The sequence below is a fragment of the Netta rufina genome, assembly GCF_964035555.1.
Source record: "Netta rufina genome assembly, chromosome: 2".
Taxonomy (NCBI): domain Eukaryota; kingdom Metazoa; phylum Chordata; class Aves; order Anseriformes; family Anatidae; genus Netta; species Netta rufina.
Genome location: NC_140124.1, coordinates 9,518,639 through 9,538,744, shown reverse-complemented (window position 1 = coordinate 9,538,744; position 20,106 = coordinate 9,518,639). Strand labels below are relative to the sequence as shown.

General features: G+C 38.5%; 1 protein-coding gene across 4 annotated transcripts in view; it reads right to left on the bottom strand.

Moving 5' to 3' along the window:
• The window catches only part of DNAJB6 (DnaJ heat shock protein family (Hsp40) member B6), a 66,996-nt gene that overhangs the window by 25,945 nt on the left and 20,945 nt on the right, over positions 1-20,106 (bottom strand). For 3 of the 4 annotated variants that reach the window (XM_084281977.1, XM_084281976.1, XM_084281975.1), the window contains exons 6-8: positions 16,238-16,369; positions 15,241-15,382; positions 13,640-13,710 (exon numbers count right to left, since the gene is read on the bottom strand). In XM_084281977.1, the coding sequence (XP_084138103.1) occupies positions 13,640-13,710; positions 15,241-15,382; positions 16,238-16,369 (345 nt within the window). Of the gene's footprint in view, positions 1-11,675; positions 13,711-15,240; positions 15,383-16,237; positions 16,370-20,106 lie in introns of those variants that run through there. The other variant, XM_084281978.1, reaches the window with a different exon arrangement.

Genomic DNA, 20,106 nt, shown 5'->3' with positions numbered 1-20,106 from the left:
ATTTTGAAGCACAACACAAAGGCCTATAGGGAAAAACAAACAAAACAACCGCCCTAGCAGCGTGAGGCAAAGCTCGCTGCTGGAGGCAACAAAGCACAAACAGAGCTCGCTGGGCACACGGGGCCTTCTACCAGCATAGCAGAAACACGAGGCCTGCGCCATTCTCTGGCGCCCATGCCACACGGCCCAGTGTCTGCAGCCACCATCCTGTCACAGGCCCAGTGTCCTCCTCGGTGCCCTGACAGAGAGCACAGGCTTCAGGACACAGCACTGACACCTCTCGCTTGGGCTGGAGACCCTCCCGGGTGGAAAGGCCCCTCCGCTTCCCTAAGGACAACCTTGCCTTCAGCCCTCCTAGGAGGGACCGCTGCTAGGTGAGTCGTAAAATCAGCTTCTAGCTGATAACACAACTCTTCAGACAGCAAACAGAGAAAAACTGCTCTTCTATTTTTGCAACAGACTGATCTTTATCACATTTGGTTTTAATAAGGCCTCAAGATGAGGTCCTGTATCTCTGCTAGCAGCCTGCACTGCAAGGAGCATCTCCGGGGCAGTTCAGAACAAGCCATAGTTTCTAAGTCAGTTTGGTTACGTTTTATTTCCTACTGATTATCTGATTTAAATCAATCTTCAAAGACCTAATGCACAGCAAACCCAGATTGCTGTAAGAGATAGATTTTATATAAAAAGCAAACCCGTGCAATTAAACGAAAGAAAGAATCTTGCAAGTGACTTCACAAAAATGTGATGAACGACTTCCATGGCTGTTTTGTCAACACTTCCATAGTAATTTGGCAAGCGCACAAGACCGCCAAGTTTGTATTCTGATCAAGTGGCTATTAGCGCTGCTGAAGCCTTGCAGACGTGAGGCAGCTTCCCTGTTTTATATTGCATTGCCCTTGGTCAGTTTATAGGCTCCCATCTTTTCAGGTTATTCATTTGAAAAATATTCTCCCTCACACCTTGAGCCTTAACTATGACACCAAGGGTTTCACATACACTTATAAAAAAAAAAAATACGTTATATCCATCAAAGTGTAATTCATTGCTCATCCATTACTAGGACAGGGGCAAGGAAATTCCAGCTCCCAGTGCCTGCACACATCCCTGATTTAACAGAGGCACACATACAAAAAAATACCAGAACCTTTTAATTGACACTGAAAATGTCACATGCTCCTGGCAACAGGAAGTCTGACAGCTCAATAGGTTTCAAAAATATTTTATGAACCTTCACCACAAAACCCAATCCTATTTTTGACATCTTCCTGACAACAAAGAACACCAAGCAATTAGCTGGCATTCCTGCTCGATAATGACACACTAATGAGAGGTCTGAATCTGAAATAAAGCATCTTGCTGCAAGTTGACTTTCAATACTAATTTTAGTGAAATATTTAACTAGGAACCAGCACCCAGACCTCACAGGTGCCTTCACTCCCAAGTTGCACCACCTTTTGCTGTTCAACATCTCCAATTCATCAAGGAAATCTCAAAGTTTCCAAGCTATCTTCTTTTAACCCCAAAGTTAAGCTGTTCAACCTGTGCCTTAAAACCACCATAGCTTAATACAATAATTTTTTCAAAGGCCTATCGATAATAAATACTGATACACATCAACTTCTACATGCAAACAAATATACACAAAATTAGAAACAATTATTTATATGCACAGAAAGGAACTGCTCTGTGCATACTGCTCAAACTGAAGTCCTGACCAAATTAACCCTTGAGTGGAAAGCACAGAAATTAAAGTTTTCAGCTAAAAGTAACAAATACCAAACCAGAACCACGACTATAATCCAACAATAACAATACTTACAATTCTTTTGTGCCTGGAAACAGTATCATCAGTCATTTTATACGCTGCTTCTGAAGAGATCCAGGGAGAAGAGAGGATGTTTTACCGAGAGGGCTCTGTGAGCCTTTGAAGCAGAAGCAGGGTTCAAACACCGATGTTGGCATCTGCTCAGCACATGCAATGCAGCCATGCAAATCCTGGCAAGGCCATCGCAGTGGAGAGGTAGAGGTGGCACAGCAACCCCAGCACGGAGTGATGGCTGTTCATGGTCCAACGCCATCCCACCTGCCCTTTCTCTACCTTCTCATCAAACCTTTGGGATCCATGGGATGAAGCACAAAGCGCAATGACAACCATTGCTGACCACAGTCCCTGAGGCCAAAGCAAAAAAGGGGCAGGGCTGTGCTGAAGAAGCACCATAAAAGCAAGGACACTGGAGAACACCAAGTTCCAGAGGGGAGCACAGGATGGCCAGTCGCCCACGAGCTCTCGGCACAGAGGTGGGTGTTCCCATGGAAGCCATGTACCCACGCTGAGGCCACACACCAGGGGAACAACTCACCACCTTCAGCTGTCGGGACTAGCTGCTGCTCAGCATCACCTAGCTTATGGATGCACCTCCTGCGGTTCTGCAATGGCAACGAAAGCTTTTCCAAATATTTAAGTCACTTCGACAGCTGACTCACTATATACCAGTGGAATAAATATTTGAGAAGAAAAAAAAACAACGTCATCAAAACTGTTTCAACTACAAAGGCGCTTCAGTAGAACTAGCAAACCAAAGCACAGCATCCAGCAAACTTAATCCCCTTCCTTCTTGAACACCAGCAAACTCGAAACCTTCTCAGAAACACTTGCCAAGTTTGACTAAGATTTAAGATGCCAAACTTCATTTATGCCACAGCATTTCTCCTCAGCTCTGTAAAGTCAGTGCTGTTCACTTTGCAGAGCTGCGAGCATACTGCAGTCACACTGTTGTGTCAAAAGGAAACCCAAAACAGATGCACAACAGAAAGCTGACATTTACACAGATTTACATGCATGCAAGTTGGCAACCAACAGAAAAAGCCCCAGATTTTGCACTTTTGAGAACATTTCATCACTTTCCAATTAAAATTCTGACCTTGCCTGAACTCTGGGCATTGGACACAGTGTAGTAATTCTAGAGAAACAAATTTCCTTTTACAGTAATTTTAAAAAATACTAAAGAAAAGAATTAATGACTGTTTAAATGACTTTTTCCAAAGAAAAAACTGCCAACACAAGAATACTAAGCTGAAAAAACCCCTACGATGCACAATGCTGTAACTTCACCGATAGAGCCAGCACCTGCTGTGAGACGGATCTGTTCAGGGAAGCCTTCAGACACTGAATTTCCAGTGAGATGAACTGATAAATAAACCCACGCCTGTACCACAAAGACACTTGACAAGTCCCTGATTACAGTTTAAAAGAAAGCACTGCTAGACCTTGGTGTCTAAATGTATCCCAATGTCAACTGAGAATCTGTATGCTTTAAGGAAAGATATCACAAAAAAAAAAAAAAAAAAAAAAAAACATAAAACTGGAGAGACTCTGACCTCTATTAGTAATATACCATCTAATCTACATTAAGGCTGCACTTCAAGTGCTGACATGGCTACACACCATTTACAGGCCCATACACAGCACCTGAGACGCCAATAATTTGGGGAATTTTACCACCACACCCAAAAAACACAGGAGTTAGCTGAATCCGGAGCCAAAAATGAATGAATGGCTAGTTGTTGGTACAGAAGAGGCTGGAAGGTGTAAGGCAGAAACGCACCCACCCCTACCTTCTGTCAAAAAAAAAAATAAAAATAAAAAAAAAAATAAAAGAGAAAGAAATTTTCTGCAGTTGGAAACTATTCTGTCCAGGGCAGGAGGAACCTCCTCTGCAACAGAATAAATAGCATATTTAGGCACTCAGCTTCGTGATTTATTCTATGAAAGCAGTTACCAGGGATCTAGTCATCTTTTTATACAAACATTTCAAGGAGCAAAGCACACACATGATCTCAGAGCAACTGGTGAAGGAGAGGGAAGAGTGGAAACTACAGCTGAATACTCAAAGAATCTTTTGCTCTTCATTTTGTTCATCAGGAATAGGAAGGCTCAAACACCTGTGCCTCCTCTAAGAAATGTTTTATTTCCCTCAATTTAGCTTCTTGTAATCATTCCTTAAGATAGGAATTATCTTCTAGATTATTCACTGCATGAGAAAGCACTACATTTACCTCCTATTGTATGACACTTATAACTGTCTTGCAACCATTGAATTTGAGTAATTAAAATTACAAAACACTACAAAAATACTATGAGTAGGGTTCAGGACAAATTACTCAACTTTATTTTAAACTTTCAAACAGAAAGCTATCTTTCAGTTCTTCTGGGATAACACTTTCAGAATGGATCAAAAAATCAGCCAATACCAGTGTTTTAGAAATACTTGGAAATGATTTACATTTCTGTTTATTGTCCTCCTTGCAATAGATATTGTAAGTTATATACCCTGTAGTATTAGCTATAACACCCCAAAAATATAAGAATATGCATTGTAAAGTATACCTAATTTTCTTTTTCCTTAGCAGTGATAAAAAAACAAAACTTATAATGTACTTTGTCATATTCAGCCCAATTCCCTGGATGAATCGTTTTGCATAAGAACACCTGAACACCCAACTCAAGTCTTCTTGAGCTGCACAGAGAACAGAATTGCATTTCCTAACTTTGAAATAGGTTCTCTATGGGACATAGCTCAAAAATTTTGAGGTTCCTTGGAAAACATGGATACAATTACTTTGCTTTAACAAATTACAGCTTGCCACTTTTAAACAGTAAGTTGTTTTGAAGTGGTTTTCTGCTAACAAGCAGTCCGCAAACCCAAGGTGCACAGTGGCTGTATGCTTCAGTTAGAAAGGTTTCTTTCCAGGTCTACTCTTAAGCCAGAAAAGGGCTTGTACAATTATTTGCTTTTCCATTAACAAGTTTCCAGGTTACTAAAGCTTTGCTTTTCAGTTAACAAGTTTCCAGGTTACTACAGCTATGTCTACATTGGTGAAGCTGCACTGCTCTGACTCTGGTTTTTAATCAGCAAGGGGAAACCCTTACAGTTTCTACAGTTTGTACAGAAAGGAGGCTTCACAAAAGCTATCTTAAGTACTGAATATTTAGATCTCAAAATAGTTCTTCTACAGTCAAATTAACCCTAAGGTTCAGTTCAGGAGTTCTAGCACTCTCCAGGCAGGGTACCCTCCCAAGAAAATTAGGAAGGACCTACAGAAACCACATGATATTGCCATACAAGTGCTGCTGAGTTCGAATTCCAGGAGCTTGCCTGTCCACCAGCACCTCTCAGAAATAAACGTGATTAAAAATGAGTATTAACAAATGCACCTCCAAGTATATTTAAAAGCCAAGTGTCTATGGGCAGGTTTTTTTTCCACACATACAAGCCCAGTAGGAGACGCTTCTCTGGCAGTTTCCTGTTGAAATATGTTTTTCTGACATAATGTACCCTTAGGTATTTAGCATGCTACCAAAACCAATCTAATTAACCAAAAGCCAGCTTTTTTTCATCATATTAACTTAAGCTTCAAAACACACATATTGCTGTCCACTTCAGATTTAACACACACTAAAAATAAAAACTTGGAATGGTAAATTCTTTGCCCACATTTTTCAAACAAACAATCCTGTCTGCCAAATGAATCTTTGCCATAACATGATATTAACCTCTTAGCTTTCATCTCAGGACCCAAAACGAGGCGCTCTGAAGCTCTGCAGTCTGTTTTTGGTGAGAAGGGAGAGGAGACATGCAAGGACTCATGACGATTCCAAACCCAATTCCCTGGGACAGTCATCAAGGCCCTCGCCCTGGTTTCCTCTTTGTCACTGAACACCCAATTTGTCCACTACAATAAAGCAACTACTTACCTTAATAGGTTCAGAACACCTTCTCCCACTCGAATTCCTCTCTTGTCACATCCCAAACTGGATGCTTTAGGGCAACAGTCACACAGTGTCTGTGCCCTGGATGCACGTGTTGCCTATCTTCCCAGCTCCCTGCCTCTATAGCAGCTCCCAACAGGGATCTCCACACACAGCCCCAGCCATCCCTTCAACTCCTTCATCACTAAAGCATTCCCTGGTCTCAAAACCACAATAAAAATATTATGAGCATTAACGTAGGGGGAGAGAAAAAAAAAAAAAAGAGACAATCATGCTAAGGCAGACCCTACAAAGAAAGGTCTGAAGGACATTGCACCTTTCCATCTCAATCTGCTCCCCAGCCTCCTGAGTTTTCTGTTACTTCCATGTAGACCCAAACACTTGCTTCTTACTAAATCATATTTTTCAGAAAGATGGTCTTTAAGACACCAAAAGCTGGAGAAACCACTCCTCTTGGCAGGTTCTTTCAACAGTTAATCACTCATGTGTTAAAAAATGCATGTTTATTTTCTCATTTGAATTTGTCTAGCCTTACACAAATGTTTATACTCTTCTTCCAAACAAGGCAAACTTTAATAGCAGTTTATTCTTACTGTTGTACTTTTTTTTTTTTTTTTTTTAAGCAAACTAGGGTTTGGCACATCATCCTTAGGCTGCAGAAGCACCTCCTGGTCCTGCCCTGGAGCAGCACCCAGCATTAGCCAGCAGAGAAGGGGTCAGGTAAATGCCCACAGCTTCTGGATCAACTGTGGTTAACTTGTGATCAGGGTTTCTAAGAGGTAAGGCAACAGGCAAATGAAGGAAAAAGTCCTTGAAATTTACACCAACAGCACAGAACAGGCTGGGTTGGTTTCCTGCTTCTCCCTTACTGGTTTCATGCCCTGCAAGCTGCATTGTGAAGCAGCATCATCCATAACAAGCACGTTTCTTCTTGGAGCTAACCTGTACAAGCCCAGCAAAGATGGAAGTAGCACTGGAGGTGTTTAATGAAAGGAAGATTTGATGGCTGCTCTGTTTTCAAAGTCTGAAGGCGAATCTTCCTGAGAGAAAAATCTTCTAGATTTTTAGGCCCGTTCAGTAGCTATGTCTAAGACCGAAGCCCAGAAGCTCACGAGCATTACCCTTGCTTGCAAGCAATACCAGATGAAAGCAAAACAACTCCAAGTGAATTTCCAGCTCTCAGCTACTCCCCTGAACATTCACCTCCCAGTTCGTATGGAAGAATTTAAGAATCTCTTTTACTGAAACTCAGTATATGGTCAGATCCTTACCATCAAGGTACTGATGGCAAGCAGTAATAAGAAACGTACGTCCAGATTAGCAGATTAATTCTGGGAGGTGTCTGAGTACTTAACAGGGCATGCCCAAATAAATGAAGATAATGAAGTGTAATCTGCTGAGTATTATTAAGGAAAGCCTGGCCAAAGTCTTTTCAATAAAAAATGCTTAGTCCTACAATCCTGTAAGAGAAACGGGAAGAAATACTGGAGGAAATGCTGAGCTTTGGCATGTAGTTCATGTAGTTTTTCTCCATTTTCCTCCTATGAAATGGTTTCATAGATGAGTCCAAAGCAATTGTAAACCATCCATAGTCTGGCTTGCTTTGGACAGAGACCATTGCTGCAGAATATGTACTCACACAGGCAAGAAGCAGAAGTCCCCTGCTGAGTAAGACAACTATCACACCTGCATGACAAGTGCTGGCAGTTTCTGTACGGGCTTTTGTTCTGCTCAGAGTAAAGGGCAGCCTCCACCTACGTGAAAAAAGTTTGCCAGAGGTGGCAACCCTGGTGAGTTACACGAATGTCTGATAAATAAGCAATTTAACCTTACTCCATGCATCAGTAACAACGATCAACACAGACACAATATATATTTCTGGAAAAAAAAAAAATGAAAGACCACTGATCTGCTCAGCTTCTCTACCAGATGCGTTAAAGTTTCTGCAGACATATGATTTTTTTTTTCTCCAGGTAAACTCCCCTCAAATTTCAATCATGCCTGTGACTACAGCTGAGATAGAAGAACTTTATTCCAAATCTGCTGCTCTGCATCTTTAGCTATTTCGGTAACAGCTTCAGGCGACGGGGTTACAGACAGAACCAAAATCTCTCTCTCTATAACTCTCTCCTGGCCATCAGAACACGTGTCCCAAAATTTGAGCTTTCTGACCAGTCACACAAGCTGCATTCCTCACCCATACTATTAACTCATTCAAAATTTACAAGTGAGAAATAACACAGATTTCACATTTGATGTTTAATATTCAATAAAAGGAGGAACTGAAGCCTTCTGAACATACCACGTCATTTGTTATTACCAAATAAAAGACAAGCATCCTTACTGCAGTCTTCACAATCTAAGCATTAATATATAATCTGTCAGAATTCACATTCAAGTTTTTTGAAAGCATTCATCTTTATTCTCAGTGCCGGTGAGCTTGCAACTACATTTCTTTTTCCCTTTTTTCTACCAAGTTTTTTTCAAAGTTGGCTGCATTGAAAGGAATAGCTGGAAGAGCTCTCATCTGTGATTCAGTAGAAAGGATAAGCTACAGAGCAAACTAAAGCATTAAGAGTTATTATTACAAGCCTCCAAAACACATTCTCCTGATTGTCAATTTTAAGTAAAGCTCAGAAGTTATCTATTTCTACTGATTTTTAAAATGAACCCATAATACTGCAAATGCCAGCATTATTTAAAACGCCAGAACACTGAGGAGACAGTTCCATTAAATGACATCCATTTATTAAAACTTTTTATTTACCTTCTGAATTAAACATAGTTTAATCCCCACCATTACATTTTGAAGCTGACATCTGCTCAGGCAGAAGACTTCGGCTCCCTTTATGCAGAAGATAATTAGCACTTGGGCCAGCAGTGCAATCTGCCTCACCCCAAGACGTCCTATTTGGATACTTCAGATTCGGATACTACAGTATCCAGACTACCACCTAGATTTCAGACACGGTAAGCATGACAGGGGATATAGTACTCGTGGGTTTTCAATTAACTTCCTACCAGCTGCTGTAGGTAAGATAATACCTAATCCAGCAGGAAGCCTGCCAGAGCAAGGTTAGTTTTCAGAGAAGTTTCAATGACTTTTAATCAGCAGTCAGCTCACATGGGTTCAGAGTTAGATATCACGTGGTCACAGCATTTTTTTTCTTGCTTTCATTTTCTTTTCTTTTTTTCCTGACAGCAACATCTCAAAATTGTATAAAACAGCCCTCTCCTGCTCTAACTTTTCAGTAGTGCACCTCACTGAACCATCAAGTCTGATCAAGCAGCAGATCCACTACAATTAAGAACTCCAAAGGTACAGTCTGCAACACTAACAAAGTGAATTTGCTTCGTTCCAACATTACTGCAGCATAAGGACCATTTCAGCATCCTGGGTGGAAGATAAAAAGCTTTTTACTTAACCACCACTTGAAGACAAGCAATAACAAGAAGAAAACCCAAACTATCTATGTTTAGAACTATGTAAAACAAGTTTGAAGTCACAATTCAGTCCCAAAGTAAACAAGACCAGGGAGAACAGATAGTATATAAAAAGCTTTCTAATCTTATGTCAAAAAAAGCAGTTTCCAAGTCAAGGTTACAGTTCACTAGCAGGTCACTGATGTCTGTATTGCAACCACGCTGTGAGAACTTAGGCTTAAAATAAGCCTAAGTTCTAAGACATCAGGATTGAAGAGAAAGGTTTTCCAAAAACACTTTTGAAACACTTCCCCCAAAAGGCTAACAAGAATTCTAAGTTAAAGTAAGGGATTGCATTCCTGTAGAGTGCTTTTGAAAAGTTCCCGGTCATAAGCAGCATTCAACTGTAACACCACGTGAAATGCCAACAACCATCTTCGAGGTAGACACAATCTTTTTACAACACAGATTAAACTAAGGCAAAGTAGGAAACAAGCTCACCTTCCAAACAGAACAGAAGCACATTCAAGAAGAGAGTTCGGGTTTAAAAAAAAAAAAAACAAAAAAAACTTCCCTTGTCACTGGGCAATCCCACAGATGGGATAAAGCAGACACACACCTAAATACAACACAGACAAGCCTCCACTTACACCTAGAGCTAAAACATAGAGGCAAGCAAACAAAACAGCCAGACAAATACTGACAGAGAAGAATAAAAACCTTGGGCTTGTTTAGAGGCTGTTTTGGTTTTTCAAGTCTTTTCCAAGTCCTGTCTTCAGCATTTGAAGACCCAGTCCACTAATCACAAGCTGATACAGGATGTCTTACAAATGCTAGGTACACTTAGCAGAGCTTTCTTCCTTATACCACAAAACGTCTGAGATTCAACATAGAGGGTCTTTTAAGGAGTCTTTTAAGAACTGAGAACTACAATAGCTGCAACAATTTTAAAACGTGTAGCATTCCAAGGCAAAAATCTATTTTTTTTCAGTAAAGCAAAGTAAAACGGTAGCTCTCATGCAATCTGAAGAGAATTATGTTAGTGTACTGCACTGAAATTGCTGCCATGCACAGAGACACAAAAGAGGTTGCACCAAGGAAAAGCATTACAAAGTTATTGTATTCTACCAATGAACTTTGAAGCAGAGCAGGAGAGGGTAAGTGACACAGCAGGTTCAAGAACTCCATCTTATTGTTTTTTTTCAAACCACTGTAGGTGGTTTGTTTTAAAGTGGGTGGTGTCCCCAAACATTCAAAATCAATCCCTCATACGTGAAGAAATTGTACTTTTAATCATACAGTACCCATTTTTGACAGTTATCTCCTCCCACTGCATGTTTGATGTAAATCCTTTTGTAAAATTAGGAACCTTTGCTGTTATTAAGCATTTTGTGCTACTTTGGCCAAAGCTGAAGTTCAAGGAAATTTGTTGCCCTGGATGAATCATTACCAAGTGAGTCAGTTTTGTACATACATGCAAAGTACATATTAGTAAGAAATTATACAAAAGTTTTCAAAGCAACCTAATAAATGTGTTTTACAGAACAAGGGAACTCATTTCAGCAGCAAAATTACAAAGAAAGTTTGAATATATAATACATATTAGGAATTTAAAATGGATCCACAGAAAACACTGAATGAGGATTTGTTTTGTGCATTACAAATTAAGCTGGATGCAGGAAAAGGAGCTGTGCTATTTCAATTAATTCTACATATTGAAGCAGGTGGAGACTATCACACCTCAGTCAAGTATGAGAGTGTGCCAGTTTTTACATCCGGACCTGGAACTGCCAGTAATATATTTAGAAGAAGTATCCACCCAGTTCAATTGTCAGCCTGCTCAGATGCTGGTGTTTGGGTATCTGCTTACTACAGTAGAGATCTTTACTCATGGATTTACTGATGAAACTTGTTTCTTGTCTGTTTTTGTGCTTTGCCAGCTTCTTTCTGCCAAGAAAGTGCAGTGCTGCCGTTTAAGACTGCATCTTCCTCTAGCTCTGACAATAACCAGCTTCAGGGATCTCAAGGCAGAAGAGAAACCATCCAAAACACTGGATCTTCATCAAATTTACACTGTTAAGGGATTTCATTAGGGAACCTTTGAGTGAATGATCTATAGCTCTATAGTATCACACTTTTCTGGTTAAGGTCTAACACAAGCGTGTGGGTGGAAAACTGCCACTAGCAACTACGCTACCGTAATTACCTTCTTAACTTGAACTAGTTAACTTAAATGTTAACCTATAAAGGATAAAAACTGGGATTAAAATAGAAGGTAAAGATTGGAAGCTTAACATAAAAGCTACGGGTAACCACAGGAAGGAATTCAAACTCAACTCCGGATTGTCCTGATTTTATTTGAGTTGGTTAACCAATTTTGAAGCACTTTTTACAGTTTACATAACTTAAAGGAACACTAAGTGTCCTAGAAATGTAAATTAACATTTTTCATAACTCAAGACATCACAACAAAGCCAGATTTTGAAATAAATTGATTGTTTAGTTATCTGGATCAGGAGGGAACATACACGGGGAAGGAAAAACAGCATTGATAAGAAAATGCTTAAGTTCTAGACTGAGTTTGTGCTTCTACACCAAAAACATAACACTGAAGTAACAACTCTGCAAAGAACTTGAAAAGGGATGTAACATCTGTGGTCCCAAAACCGAACTATATATTAACGCCTTCTAACTCTTACTTTATTTGGTTGTATTAAATTAACGCTGAAGTAGAAGGACAAATTCCAGATATGCCAACTCTGCTGTAAATTTGAATCCTAATCTAGCAGTTTTTTAGATTGCTGGGTTTGGGTTAAATTGAATCAGTTATCCTGCATGATACACATGAGCAAATCTTTTCAATATATTTAATAATCGATGCGTTTGTTAGTACAAAGCAGATGGTGTTCAGTAAAAAGGCATTAAGTGATTATTTAAAAACACCATGCTATTTTTTTTAAACATTAAGCAAGACTAAAGAATTTGGTGAAGGCCAGATGTTCAAAGCTGGTGCACAGACAAAATTGTACATCTGTAATTTATGATATTACCCAGAGGCTGGCAGGTATTAACAAATGCCAATACTTATTTGCATGCTTCCCCTATGACATCATCTTTCACTAAACTTTGAAAATCTGGTCTTAGCTACAAATTAACACTTTGCTTCACTCCATTAATTAAAAAAAGGCATCCATCTTTTTGTTTCTGGTTGATGAGTAATGTGAGATATTTTAACCATATTTAGCTTTCATTTGTCCCTATTAATTTTGTGCAAATTTGCTCCAAAGTCACCATGTCTCAAAACGTGAGAAAAATTTTCAGAAAGCTTTTAAAAAATACTGATTTTCCTGTATATTTGTGTTCACTACAGATTATTTTTTGAAGCAGTCTCACAGTCTCAGAGCTTAAAGCCTTAGTTTGTGTTTTTTGTTTTTGTTTTTTTTTTTTGTTTGGTTGGTTGATTTTAAACAGTGTGATTTATTTTCTGCCCAGGCCAAAAAAAATAGGGCAAAAGATGGAGTTAGAGAGTCAGCCTCTGAACGCTTCTTAAAAATAGGTGCTTCAAATACAGGTTTAGAAAAGAAATTAAATATGTTTTCAGTCACACTGAAGAAAACATCTGTAAAGGAAAAAAAGGCCCTCATCCTTCAGATGGAAGAAGAAGGTGGTGGGAAAAAAAGCACCGATTTCCCAAGTTGCCCAAATCACACACAGACACAAGAAGGTTACAAATGCCATTCATGAAAGAATGCACCACAAACATCAGCATTTATTCATTTTGATATTTTTTTTTTTTTAGCAAATGACAAAAGACCCAGCTTACTGGCTTCACTTTTGTTTACCTTTTGCTTACATTACACATTTAAACATTTGTCAAAACTTACTAAGTTGTCTGCATTCATGCACAACTAGAAAACATCCTTAATTTATTTAAACCAGAAATGCATTACCAGAAATGTATTAACATCGTTCACTAGTAAATATTAAAAAAAAGTTGAAATTATTAAAAAGTTTATCCTGGAAATGTTAACTTCACAGCAGACTTAAACTACTAGTTGGCTCACATTTCAAACAAATTGGAAAAAGCAAGATTCATGCTAGTGTTAGTGTACATCTTGCCCTAGCACTACTGAAGAATCATGGTTCACCTTGGATCATAGATAATAAAAAGAAAAGTGCATACAGAAATTTACAACAATTTTAAGGACAAAAAAATGGTCCTATCGATGTGGTCCCAACAATAAACTTAAAAGTCTATGACAAATACAAGCTCCCGTGAGCTATTCATACTACTTAAGTACGGATATACAGAAAGTTGAGTTCATTTGAAATCTTCAAAAAATGTTCCTGTCAATCCTCAAATGGTGGCTGTTATAGCTTAAAATTTCTGTTAAATGCGTGCGTTGAATTACTTGTTATCCAAGCGTAGCAGCTGCTCCTTACCATTTATTGTTAGCGACCTTAACTGGCCATCTTCTTCAACTTCTACTCTCTCTTGTCCGTTCTCAACAATTCTGTAGGACAAATAACAGTTTGTCATTTCAGAGCACTGTAACTGGTTTGAAAATATACACCAGACCTAGGCTTTTAGATAAAGCACAACGGAGCACTGCCTGCTTAATACAACTGTAATTGGCAAGCTTTCACATTTAACAGTGCAGGAGCTGTAACTAGCAACCATCTGCATTTCCCCACTGATATTGCTTATTTATAGCAGGAAAATTGCTTTGTGGAAGTTTGAATCCTACAGTTTGTGCAGTTCACAGGTAGAGCTGTCAGCTTGAATTGTCACAGCTGTACTGACACTACTTACAATTACCTAGGACTAAATGTCTTTTTTATAGATAGAACTGTGCTGTCTTAACATTGCATTTTGTATCATTTGTTACATGCATAATGTTCTAGAGCCAATCACAATTTTGCTTAACATAAGACATGCAAGACAGTCTTCAATCCACTTTTAACTTGATCAAAGCAATTGAATTGGAGACCAACTGTATGATGAGTTTAGGACTAGCATGTACTAGGCAGAAGTTAAGTATACTTGAATAGAATGGGATATTATTAATAAGCTATGTGTTTTTAAGTTGTTTGTTTTAAAAACAGAAAGATGAGCAATATTTAAATTTAAAAATTCATGCCAGAAATTTTCACTGTCTTGGCATTCTCCCCTCATAATTAAAAGAAGCCACATGGATGGATACAAACTTCTCTGATAATCAGACTTAGTAAAGAGAACACACCCATATCAAAAAGAGGGAGAAAGGCTTCCTGTCCAAAGCAAAGCATTACTCAAAATTGCTCCATAAATTCCCAAATGCAGTCACTTCTCCATCACATATGGGTAGGCTATGTACAGTACCTGAAAATTCCCTTTCGAATAAATAGGAAAAAGTTTTCTCCAAAGTGGGTTTCAGTTGCTTAGTTCACTCAACAAATGAAACAAAATGAATTTTTACACAGAAATTCAACTTCACTCAAAAACTGTTTGGGAAAGCACACTAGAACAGATGTTAGGGAAAGTTATTTCGTGTTATCTCAAGTTTCCCAATTCCAGTCAATAGCTTCAATATCAACAAAAGCCAAGCATACTTCGCTCTTCTCAAGCTGACTTGGTAGGCAGCAGTCAAAGACCATGATAAAAGATGGGAGGATCCTAAAGCCCACAAGGACCTCCGCTGCAGAGTCCCTTTCAAACAGCAAACAAGATACTGCCAACATTTTTCATCAGGGCAGTTCTCACAGCCAGCCTTATGCAGTTCAACCCTCCTTGACTCTTTGGGTTTTTGTCTAAACTCCTGTCTTCTCTATTTTCCCATGCTACAGCTGCAAGCAACTCAGCAATGCCAAGAAGAGTTACAAAACCCAAAACAACTTTTCTGCCTTAAAACAAACCTCACAAATTCAAACTGTTATGACCACATAATTTAAAAGGAAATAATTATACACACATGTGTATGTGTTTTTATGTATACATATATTTATATGCATGTATGTTCAGCTATGCATTTCTATATAGTTTCATAGAAATGTATCACTCTTACCTCTTTGTAGTAATTTTTCTGCCGTTGACTATTTTAGTTGAGGTTGATACTGATTTGAAGTTACCCATCCCACTGCCACCAAACGATGTGGAGGAGAACGAAGTAAGACCTCCATGTCCCAGTGAACCAAACGAAGTAAAACCTATTGGTGAAGAAGTTCACAGGAAAAGTATTTGACCAAAACCATATTTCTGTATGACTGTGAGCTTCAAATTTATCAGCCACCGGGACTACATCCTAGCTTCACAACACACTTTGATGGCTGCATCAACACGACATCAGTGACTGATGGCATTGAACACTGGTATGAAAATAAAAACCTGACTCCAGCACTATCACCTTTTCCCATATGGACCCACAGTTCCAAATGCTGAGCACTGTCCAAAAACTGTTTGTCCCTTCCTTTAAAGGAAAGCAATTCAAGCCTGTCAGTTGAACTCAACCATTACACCATTCTTTCCGCTCAAGGTAAAGATAATAACTTCAGAGTCTTATTTTTCATTTTATCATAGAAGACTGGATGCCTTGGGTTAGCAGACAAAATAAGTTTTGTATCACTAATGTGCCAACTAAGACCCAAGATCCTTTAACAACACTGAGTAGCAGCAAGTCTCAGCAACCTCTGAGAGGCAGACTTCAACATTCAAGTTAACTACCCCTAACTCATACTTAGTACTACCGTGTTTTTTTTCCCCAGTGAATTTTCAGGACCTCACCCAAAAGCCATGACACCAATATTGAAACAGTTCAAAACTAGTTCTAAATTCTGGTGCTACAGTTCCTTTATGGCTTTAAATGCAAACAATTCTACCTCTTTGAGGTCTGTTTACTTTTCCTGAGCTTTCGGGTAGACCTAAGGTTTTTATTTACATTCAGACTTTTCAGATAGCATCCTAAATTCAAAAACATGGCCTCACAGTTGATTAAATGAAAGCAACTTTACATCAAGATGTTTTGTAAACCAAAACAGAAATTCCATGTTATTCGTGATATTTACCTGTGTCAAATGAAGGGAAAGCACTTCCAAAACCAGGGAATCCACCAAATGCAGAGAAAAATGATCCGCCGCCTCTGTTTCTGCTTCCCCTTGGACCCCGTCTGTTCCCGAAAAAGTCTTCAAAAGGATCTTCTACAAAACACAAGAGAATTAAAGAGGTTAATCTCACTGAGCGATCCCGTATTTAAACAGTTTCAATTAAAAAAAAATCCGGTTATAGTTGAGATTCTTCCTTTGAAATATGTGATTCTACTGAGCCGAACAATCCTCTAAAAGAGGCTCCTTTTGGACTAAATTCTAACTCATTTTTATGTTTACAAATGATAAGTGGTTAATCATTTTAACTATTTAGAATTAAAAAGCAGTAAACCTAACAAAAAGGCTTTCATTTTTCAGCACAAATGCAGTTGATAAGAGTTAAGAAAATAGCATGCTTCAGATGCTCACATAGCATAACAAAGTATGACAGAAGAAATCAAATCAGTATTTATTTGAAGATAAATATGTCCACTGAGTTAACATTTGACAGATTTAGAACTTTTCAGATACAGAATGACCCCTACTACACAGCAAAATTTAAATTTAACAATTCCTAGAATATTGCACACACTTATATGCACTTCCTAGTTTACTGCCCTACAAGATTTATTGCAGACCACCCCGACAGTGTCTCTAAAAAGTAACTTCCAGCTAGGTTCTATCAATAAGCGAAATATAAAAAGAACAGCCAGGGACTGACTGATGACTCATAATCTGCAACTATTTTACGTGTTTATTTTAGCACTTGCCACATTAGGCACTTCAAACACTTATTCTGAGGCACATTTAGGTAGTAAATTATGGGACACTGTTCATAAACCTACAAAAGAACCATTCAGGCCCTACCAAGCTATAGGCTCTATATCTTTCTTTATATATACTTCCATATATATACACACATATCTGTGTGTTTTTATATATATATATATATATATATATATATATATATATATATATATATATATATAAATAAAACAGACACCTATACAAGAACTTACCTGTTTACTTAAAAGTAATCAAATTTTCCTAAAGAAATATATATTACTAGGACTGTCTGAAAAATGCTTTTTACTAAAGCTCTTAAAACAAAGAGGAACATACAATTTTAATCAGGTATTATTTTTAATCAAGTACCTGTTATGTTAAATTCAGAAGAGTACAACTACTTCAACCACCCTCTCAGTCAGAATCAGAGCTCTACCAAGACGAGTACTGTACGCTACCAACAATTTTACCAAGTTCTACAAGTGGGCACTCAATATTGGAAGGTAAAAAGTTTTAAATACTGCTCAGACTAAGCTCTTCCTGGGAAATGCAGAAACTGGTGACAGCAGCGATAGAAGTATGAAAGCAACGCAAGATTCTTGTAACTGTATGACTGTTCTGATATTTTTAAGTTGCGAAAGAAAAGTTCAGAAACTCAATACTTAAGCCAGCTCTGGTATCACTTCAAAAATCTAAGCTCGTTTATGCTAAGTCACCCAGTCAACGCAGCAGTGACATTACTAAAGCAATCAATCTGATAATAAAAAGATATCAGTTACCATCTGGTTTAAATGTGAGTACTTAACAGAAGTGAAGTGTCACGATGTATTCGTGCTGAACAAATACAGCCCCTGAAGTCCAAACACATCCTCCCACCAGCAAAGATATAAAATGCCAGAACAACCAAAATAACCCTATCTTTCCCCTAGCTGCCACAGTTATCGACAAGGCAGGACCAAATTTTTATCTTACATAGAGCAGACAAACAAGTGGTAAGTTGTTTTTCGGTTTTGTTCCTCGGGCTTTGTTATACTTTTTTTTGTTTCAGAATAAGTTTTCTTCAATACAAATATGACCCATTATTATATTTAAAGGATTAGAAATTAAACAAGACTCTTGGGCATGGAAATGAGGGAGTTTGTAACCAAAAACCATAATATTCTTTAAATTGTCACGATACTTGTTTGGGAAAAAATTGTGGTATTTTTCAGACTAGCTTATCAGTTAGCAAGTAAAAACACTGCAGTTAATTGTTTTGTAGTCCAATTTATTTTCGCTAGTGTGACTCAGAAGCTAGTTATGAAGGTCATTCACTCACGTGTACAAACGATCTATATTATATTACTCCCACTGTTAGGCTTCCTATTTATAGTCCAATTTTTCTTGTTACCTGGAGTTTGAATAAAAACAAAACAACCTGCCATGTAAACTTGGAGTTTCTGATCTCCCACAGCATAGCTGCCTGTTCTGCATGTGAAACTCCTCTTCTGCACGTGAAACTCCTCTTCTGCACAACAGCAGCAAAAATGCAGGTTTTTACGGGAGATCACATAACCTCCCCTGAAATCCCTGCTGTCAGCCCAGCTCTAAACGGATTACTGCCTACTCCTAGCTACACGAAAACCTAACCTAGACTTGGGCATGCCAATTAGCCTTTGGCAACCCTACGTACCGAAGAAAGAAAATTCAGTACTCTACTTCTAGCCTCGGGTGATTTCTGTTTCCAGTCCGGACCACGATCCTCCAATGCTCTTCCAGTAATTCTCCCCAATAAATAAGATCGTTAAACCACTCCCCTGCAACTGACTGCTGAATCCTCAGCAAGAGGGATTATTTGGAGACAAGGTGGCTTTCCTGGGGGAATATTCCCCCCCAAGACTACATGTATGTTGCCAGCCATTCAGGTACAGCATGAAGAAAAAAAAAATAGTAAAAACACTGTGGAGAGAGAGCAGCAGGAGGCTTCTCCATTCAAAATGCAGCATCATTTGTTGTAACCACTACCAAACACAAGTAAATATAGCAGCTTCAATCATGCAGGCACTGTTTATGCTTTTACACAATAAATCAAGATGACAAATAGTACCACTCAGGAAAATAACATTTCAGCCTGGTAGGTCTGTTTTTGTGATTTAGCAGAACCTTTCTATGCACGACAACCTTTGTGCATAGCTAGCTTTTCTACTATGGTTCAAATGAAGTGAATACCACATATTGCCCCCCTCCTTTTTTTTTTTTTTTAAAAAAAAAAAAAGACTTCTCTTACAGTAGTCATTCTGCTGCAATTTACAATCCATACAATTTTCTTATTGGATGTTATATGCATATAAAAATCAACAGAACTAAGCAGAAAAAATAACACCTTTCTTAAAATGGAAATTACTATATAAATATTACACAACGTAAAAAGCATCATAAAACCAAAATACTGTGCCACTGTCACCTTAGAGTCTAACTAAACACTGTCTGGAGATAATCCACAGTTTATTTTAATCTGGGTATTACCAGAAGCTTATGAGAGGACAGAATATCAGATTCCATTTCAAAAGAAATGTTGCAGCACACTTCTGACATGAAACTTGCGGCACCACCAAGTTGATGCTACAGCAAGGATCAAGAGAGACCAAAAGGTAAGAGATTTTGAGGAAGCCAGCAAGACAGGCTCGTACTGGATCAACAACATGAGAGGGCACAGATTTGGGGGGAAAAAGCAAATGCTTAAGCAAAGAACGCAAAAAAAAAATATGAAAAAAATGAGACACAATGAAGGACTTCAGGACTCTTTGTCATTTGGTAGGAAGACCTACCAGTGGGCAGTTACAGAAGCCAAGTTAACATTAGGCTAGGAACACAAAAACTCCAGCAACACAAGGCTGTACATTAGTGTCAGAACTTTCAGGTGGGTTTGTTACAGGTAACGTGTTCCTAAAAGGAATCTGCTTTCATCAGAAAAATCTTTGTGCTAATTCAAACACAGCAACCATCCTGTTCCTCTGGGTAAAAGATTACATCAGCTCACTGTGTACAGCGGAATCCTACCTTAGTTTTCTGTAGTCATGGGAAAG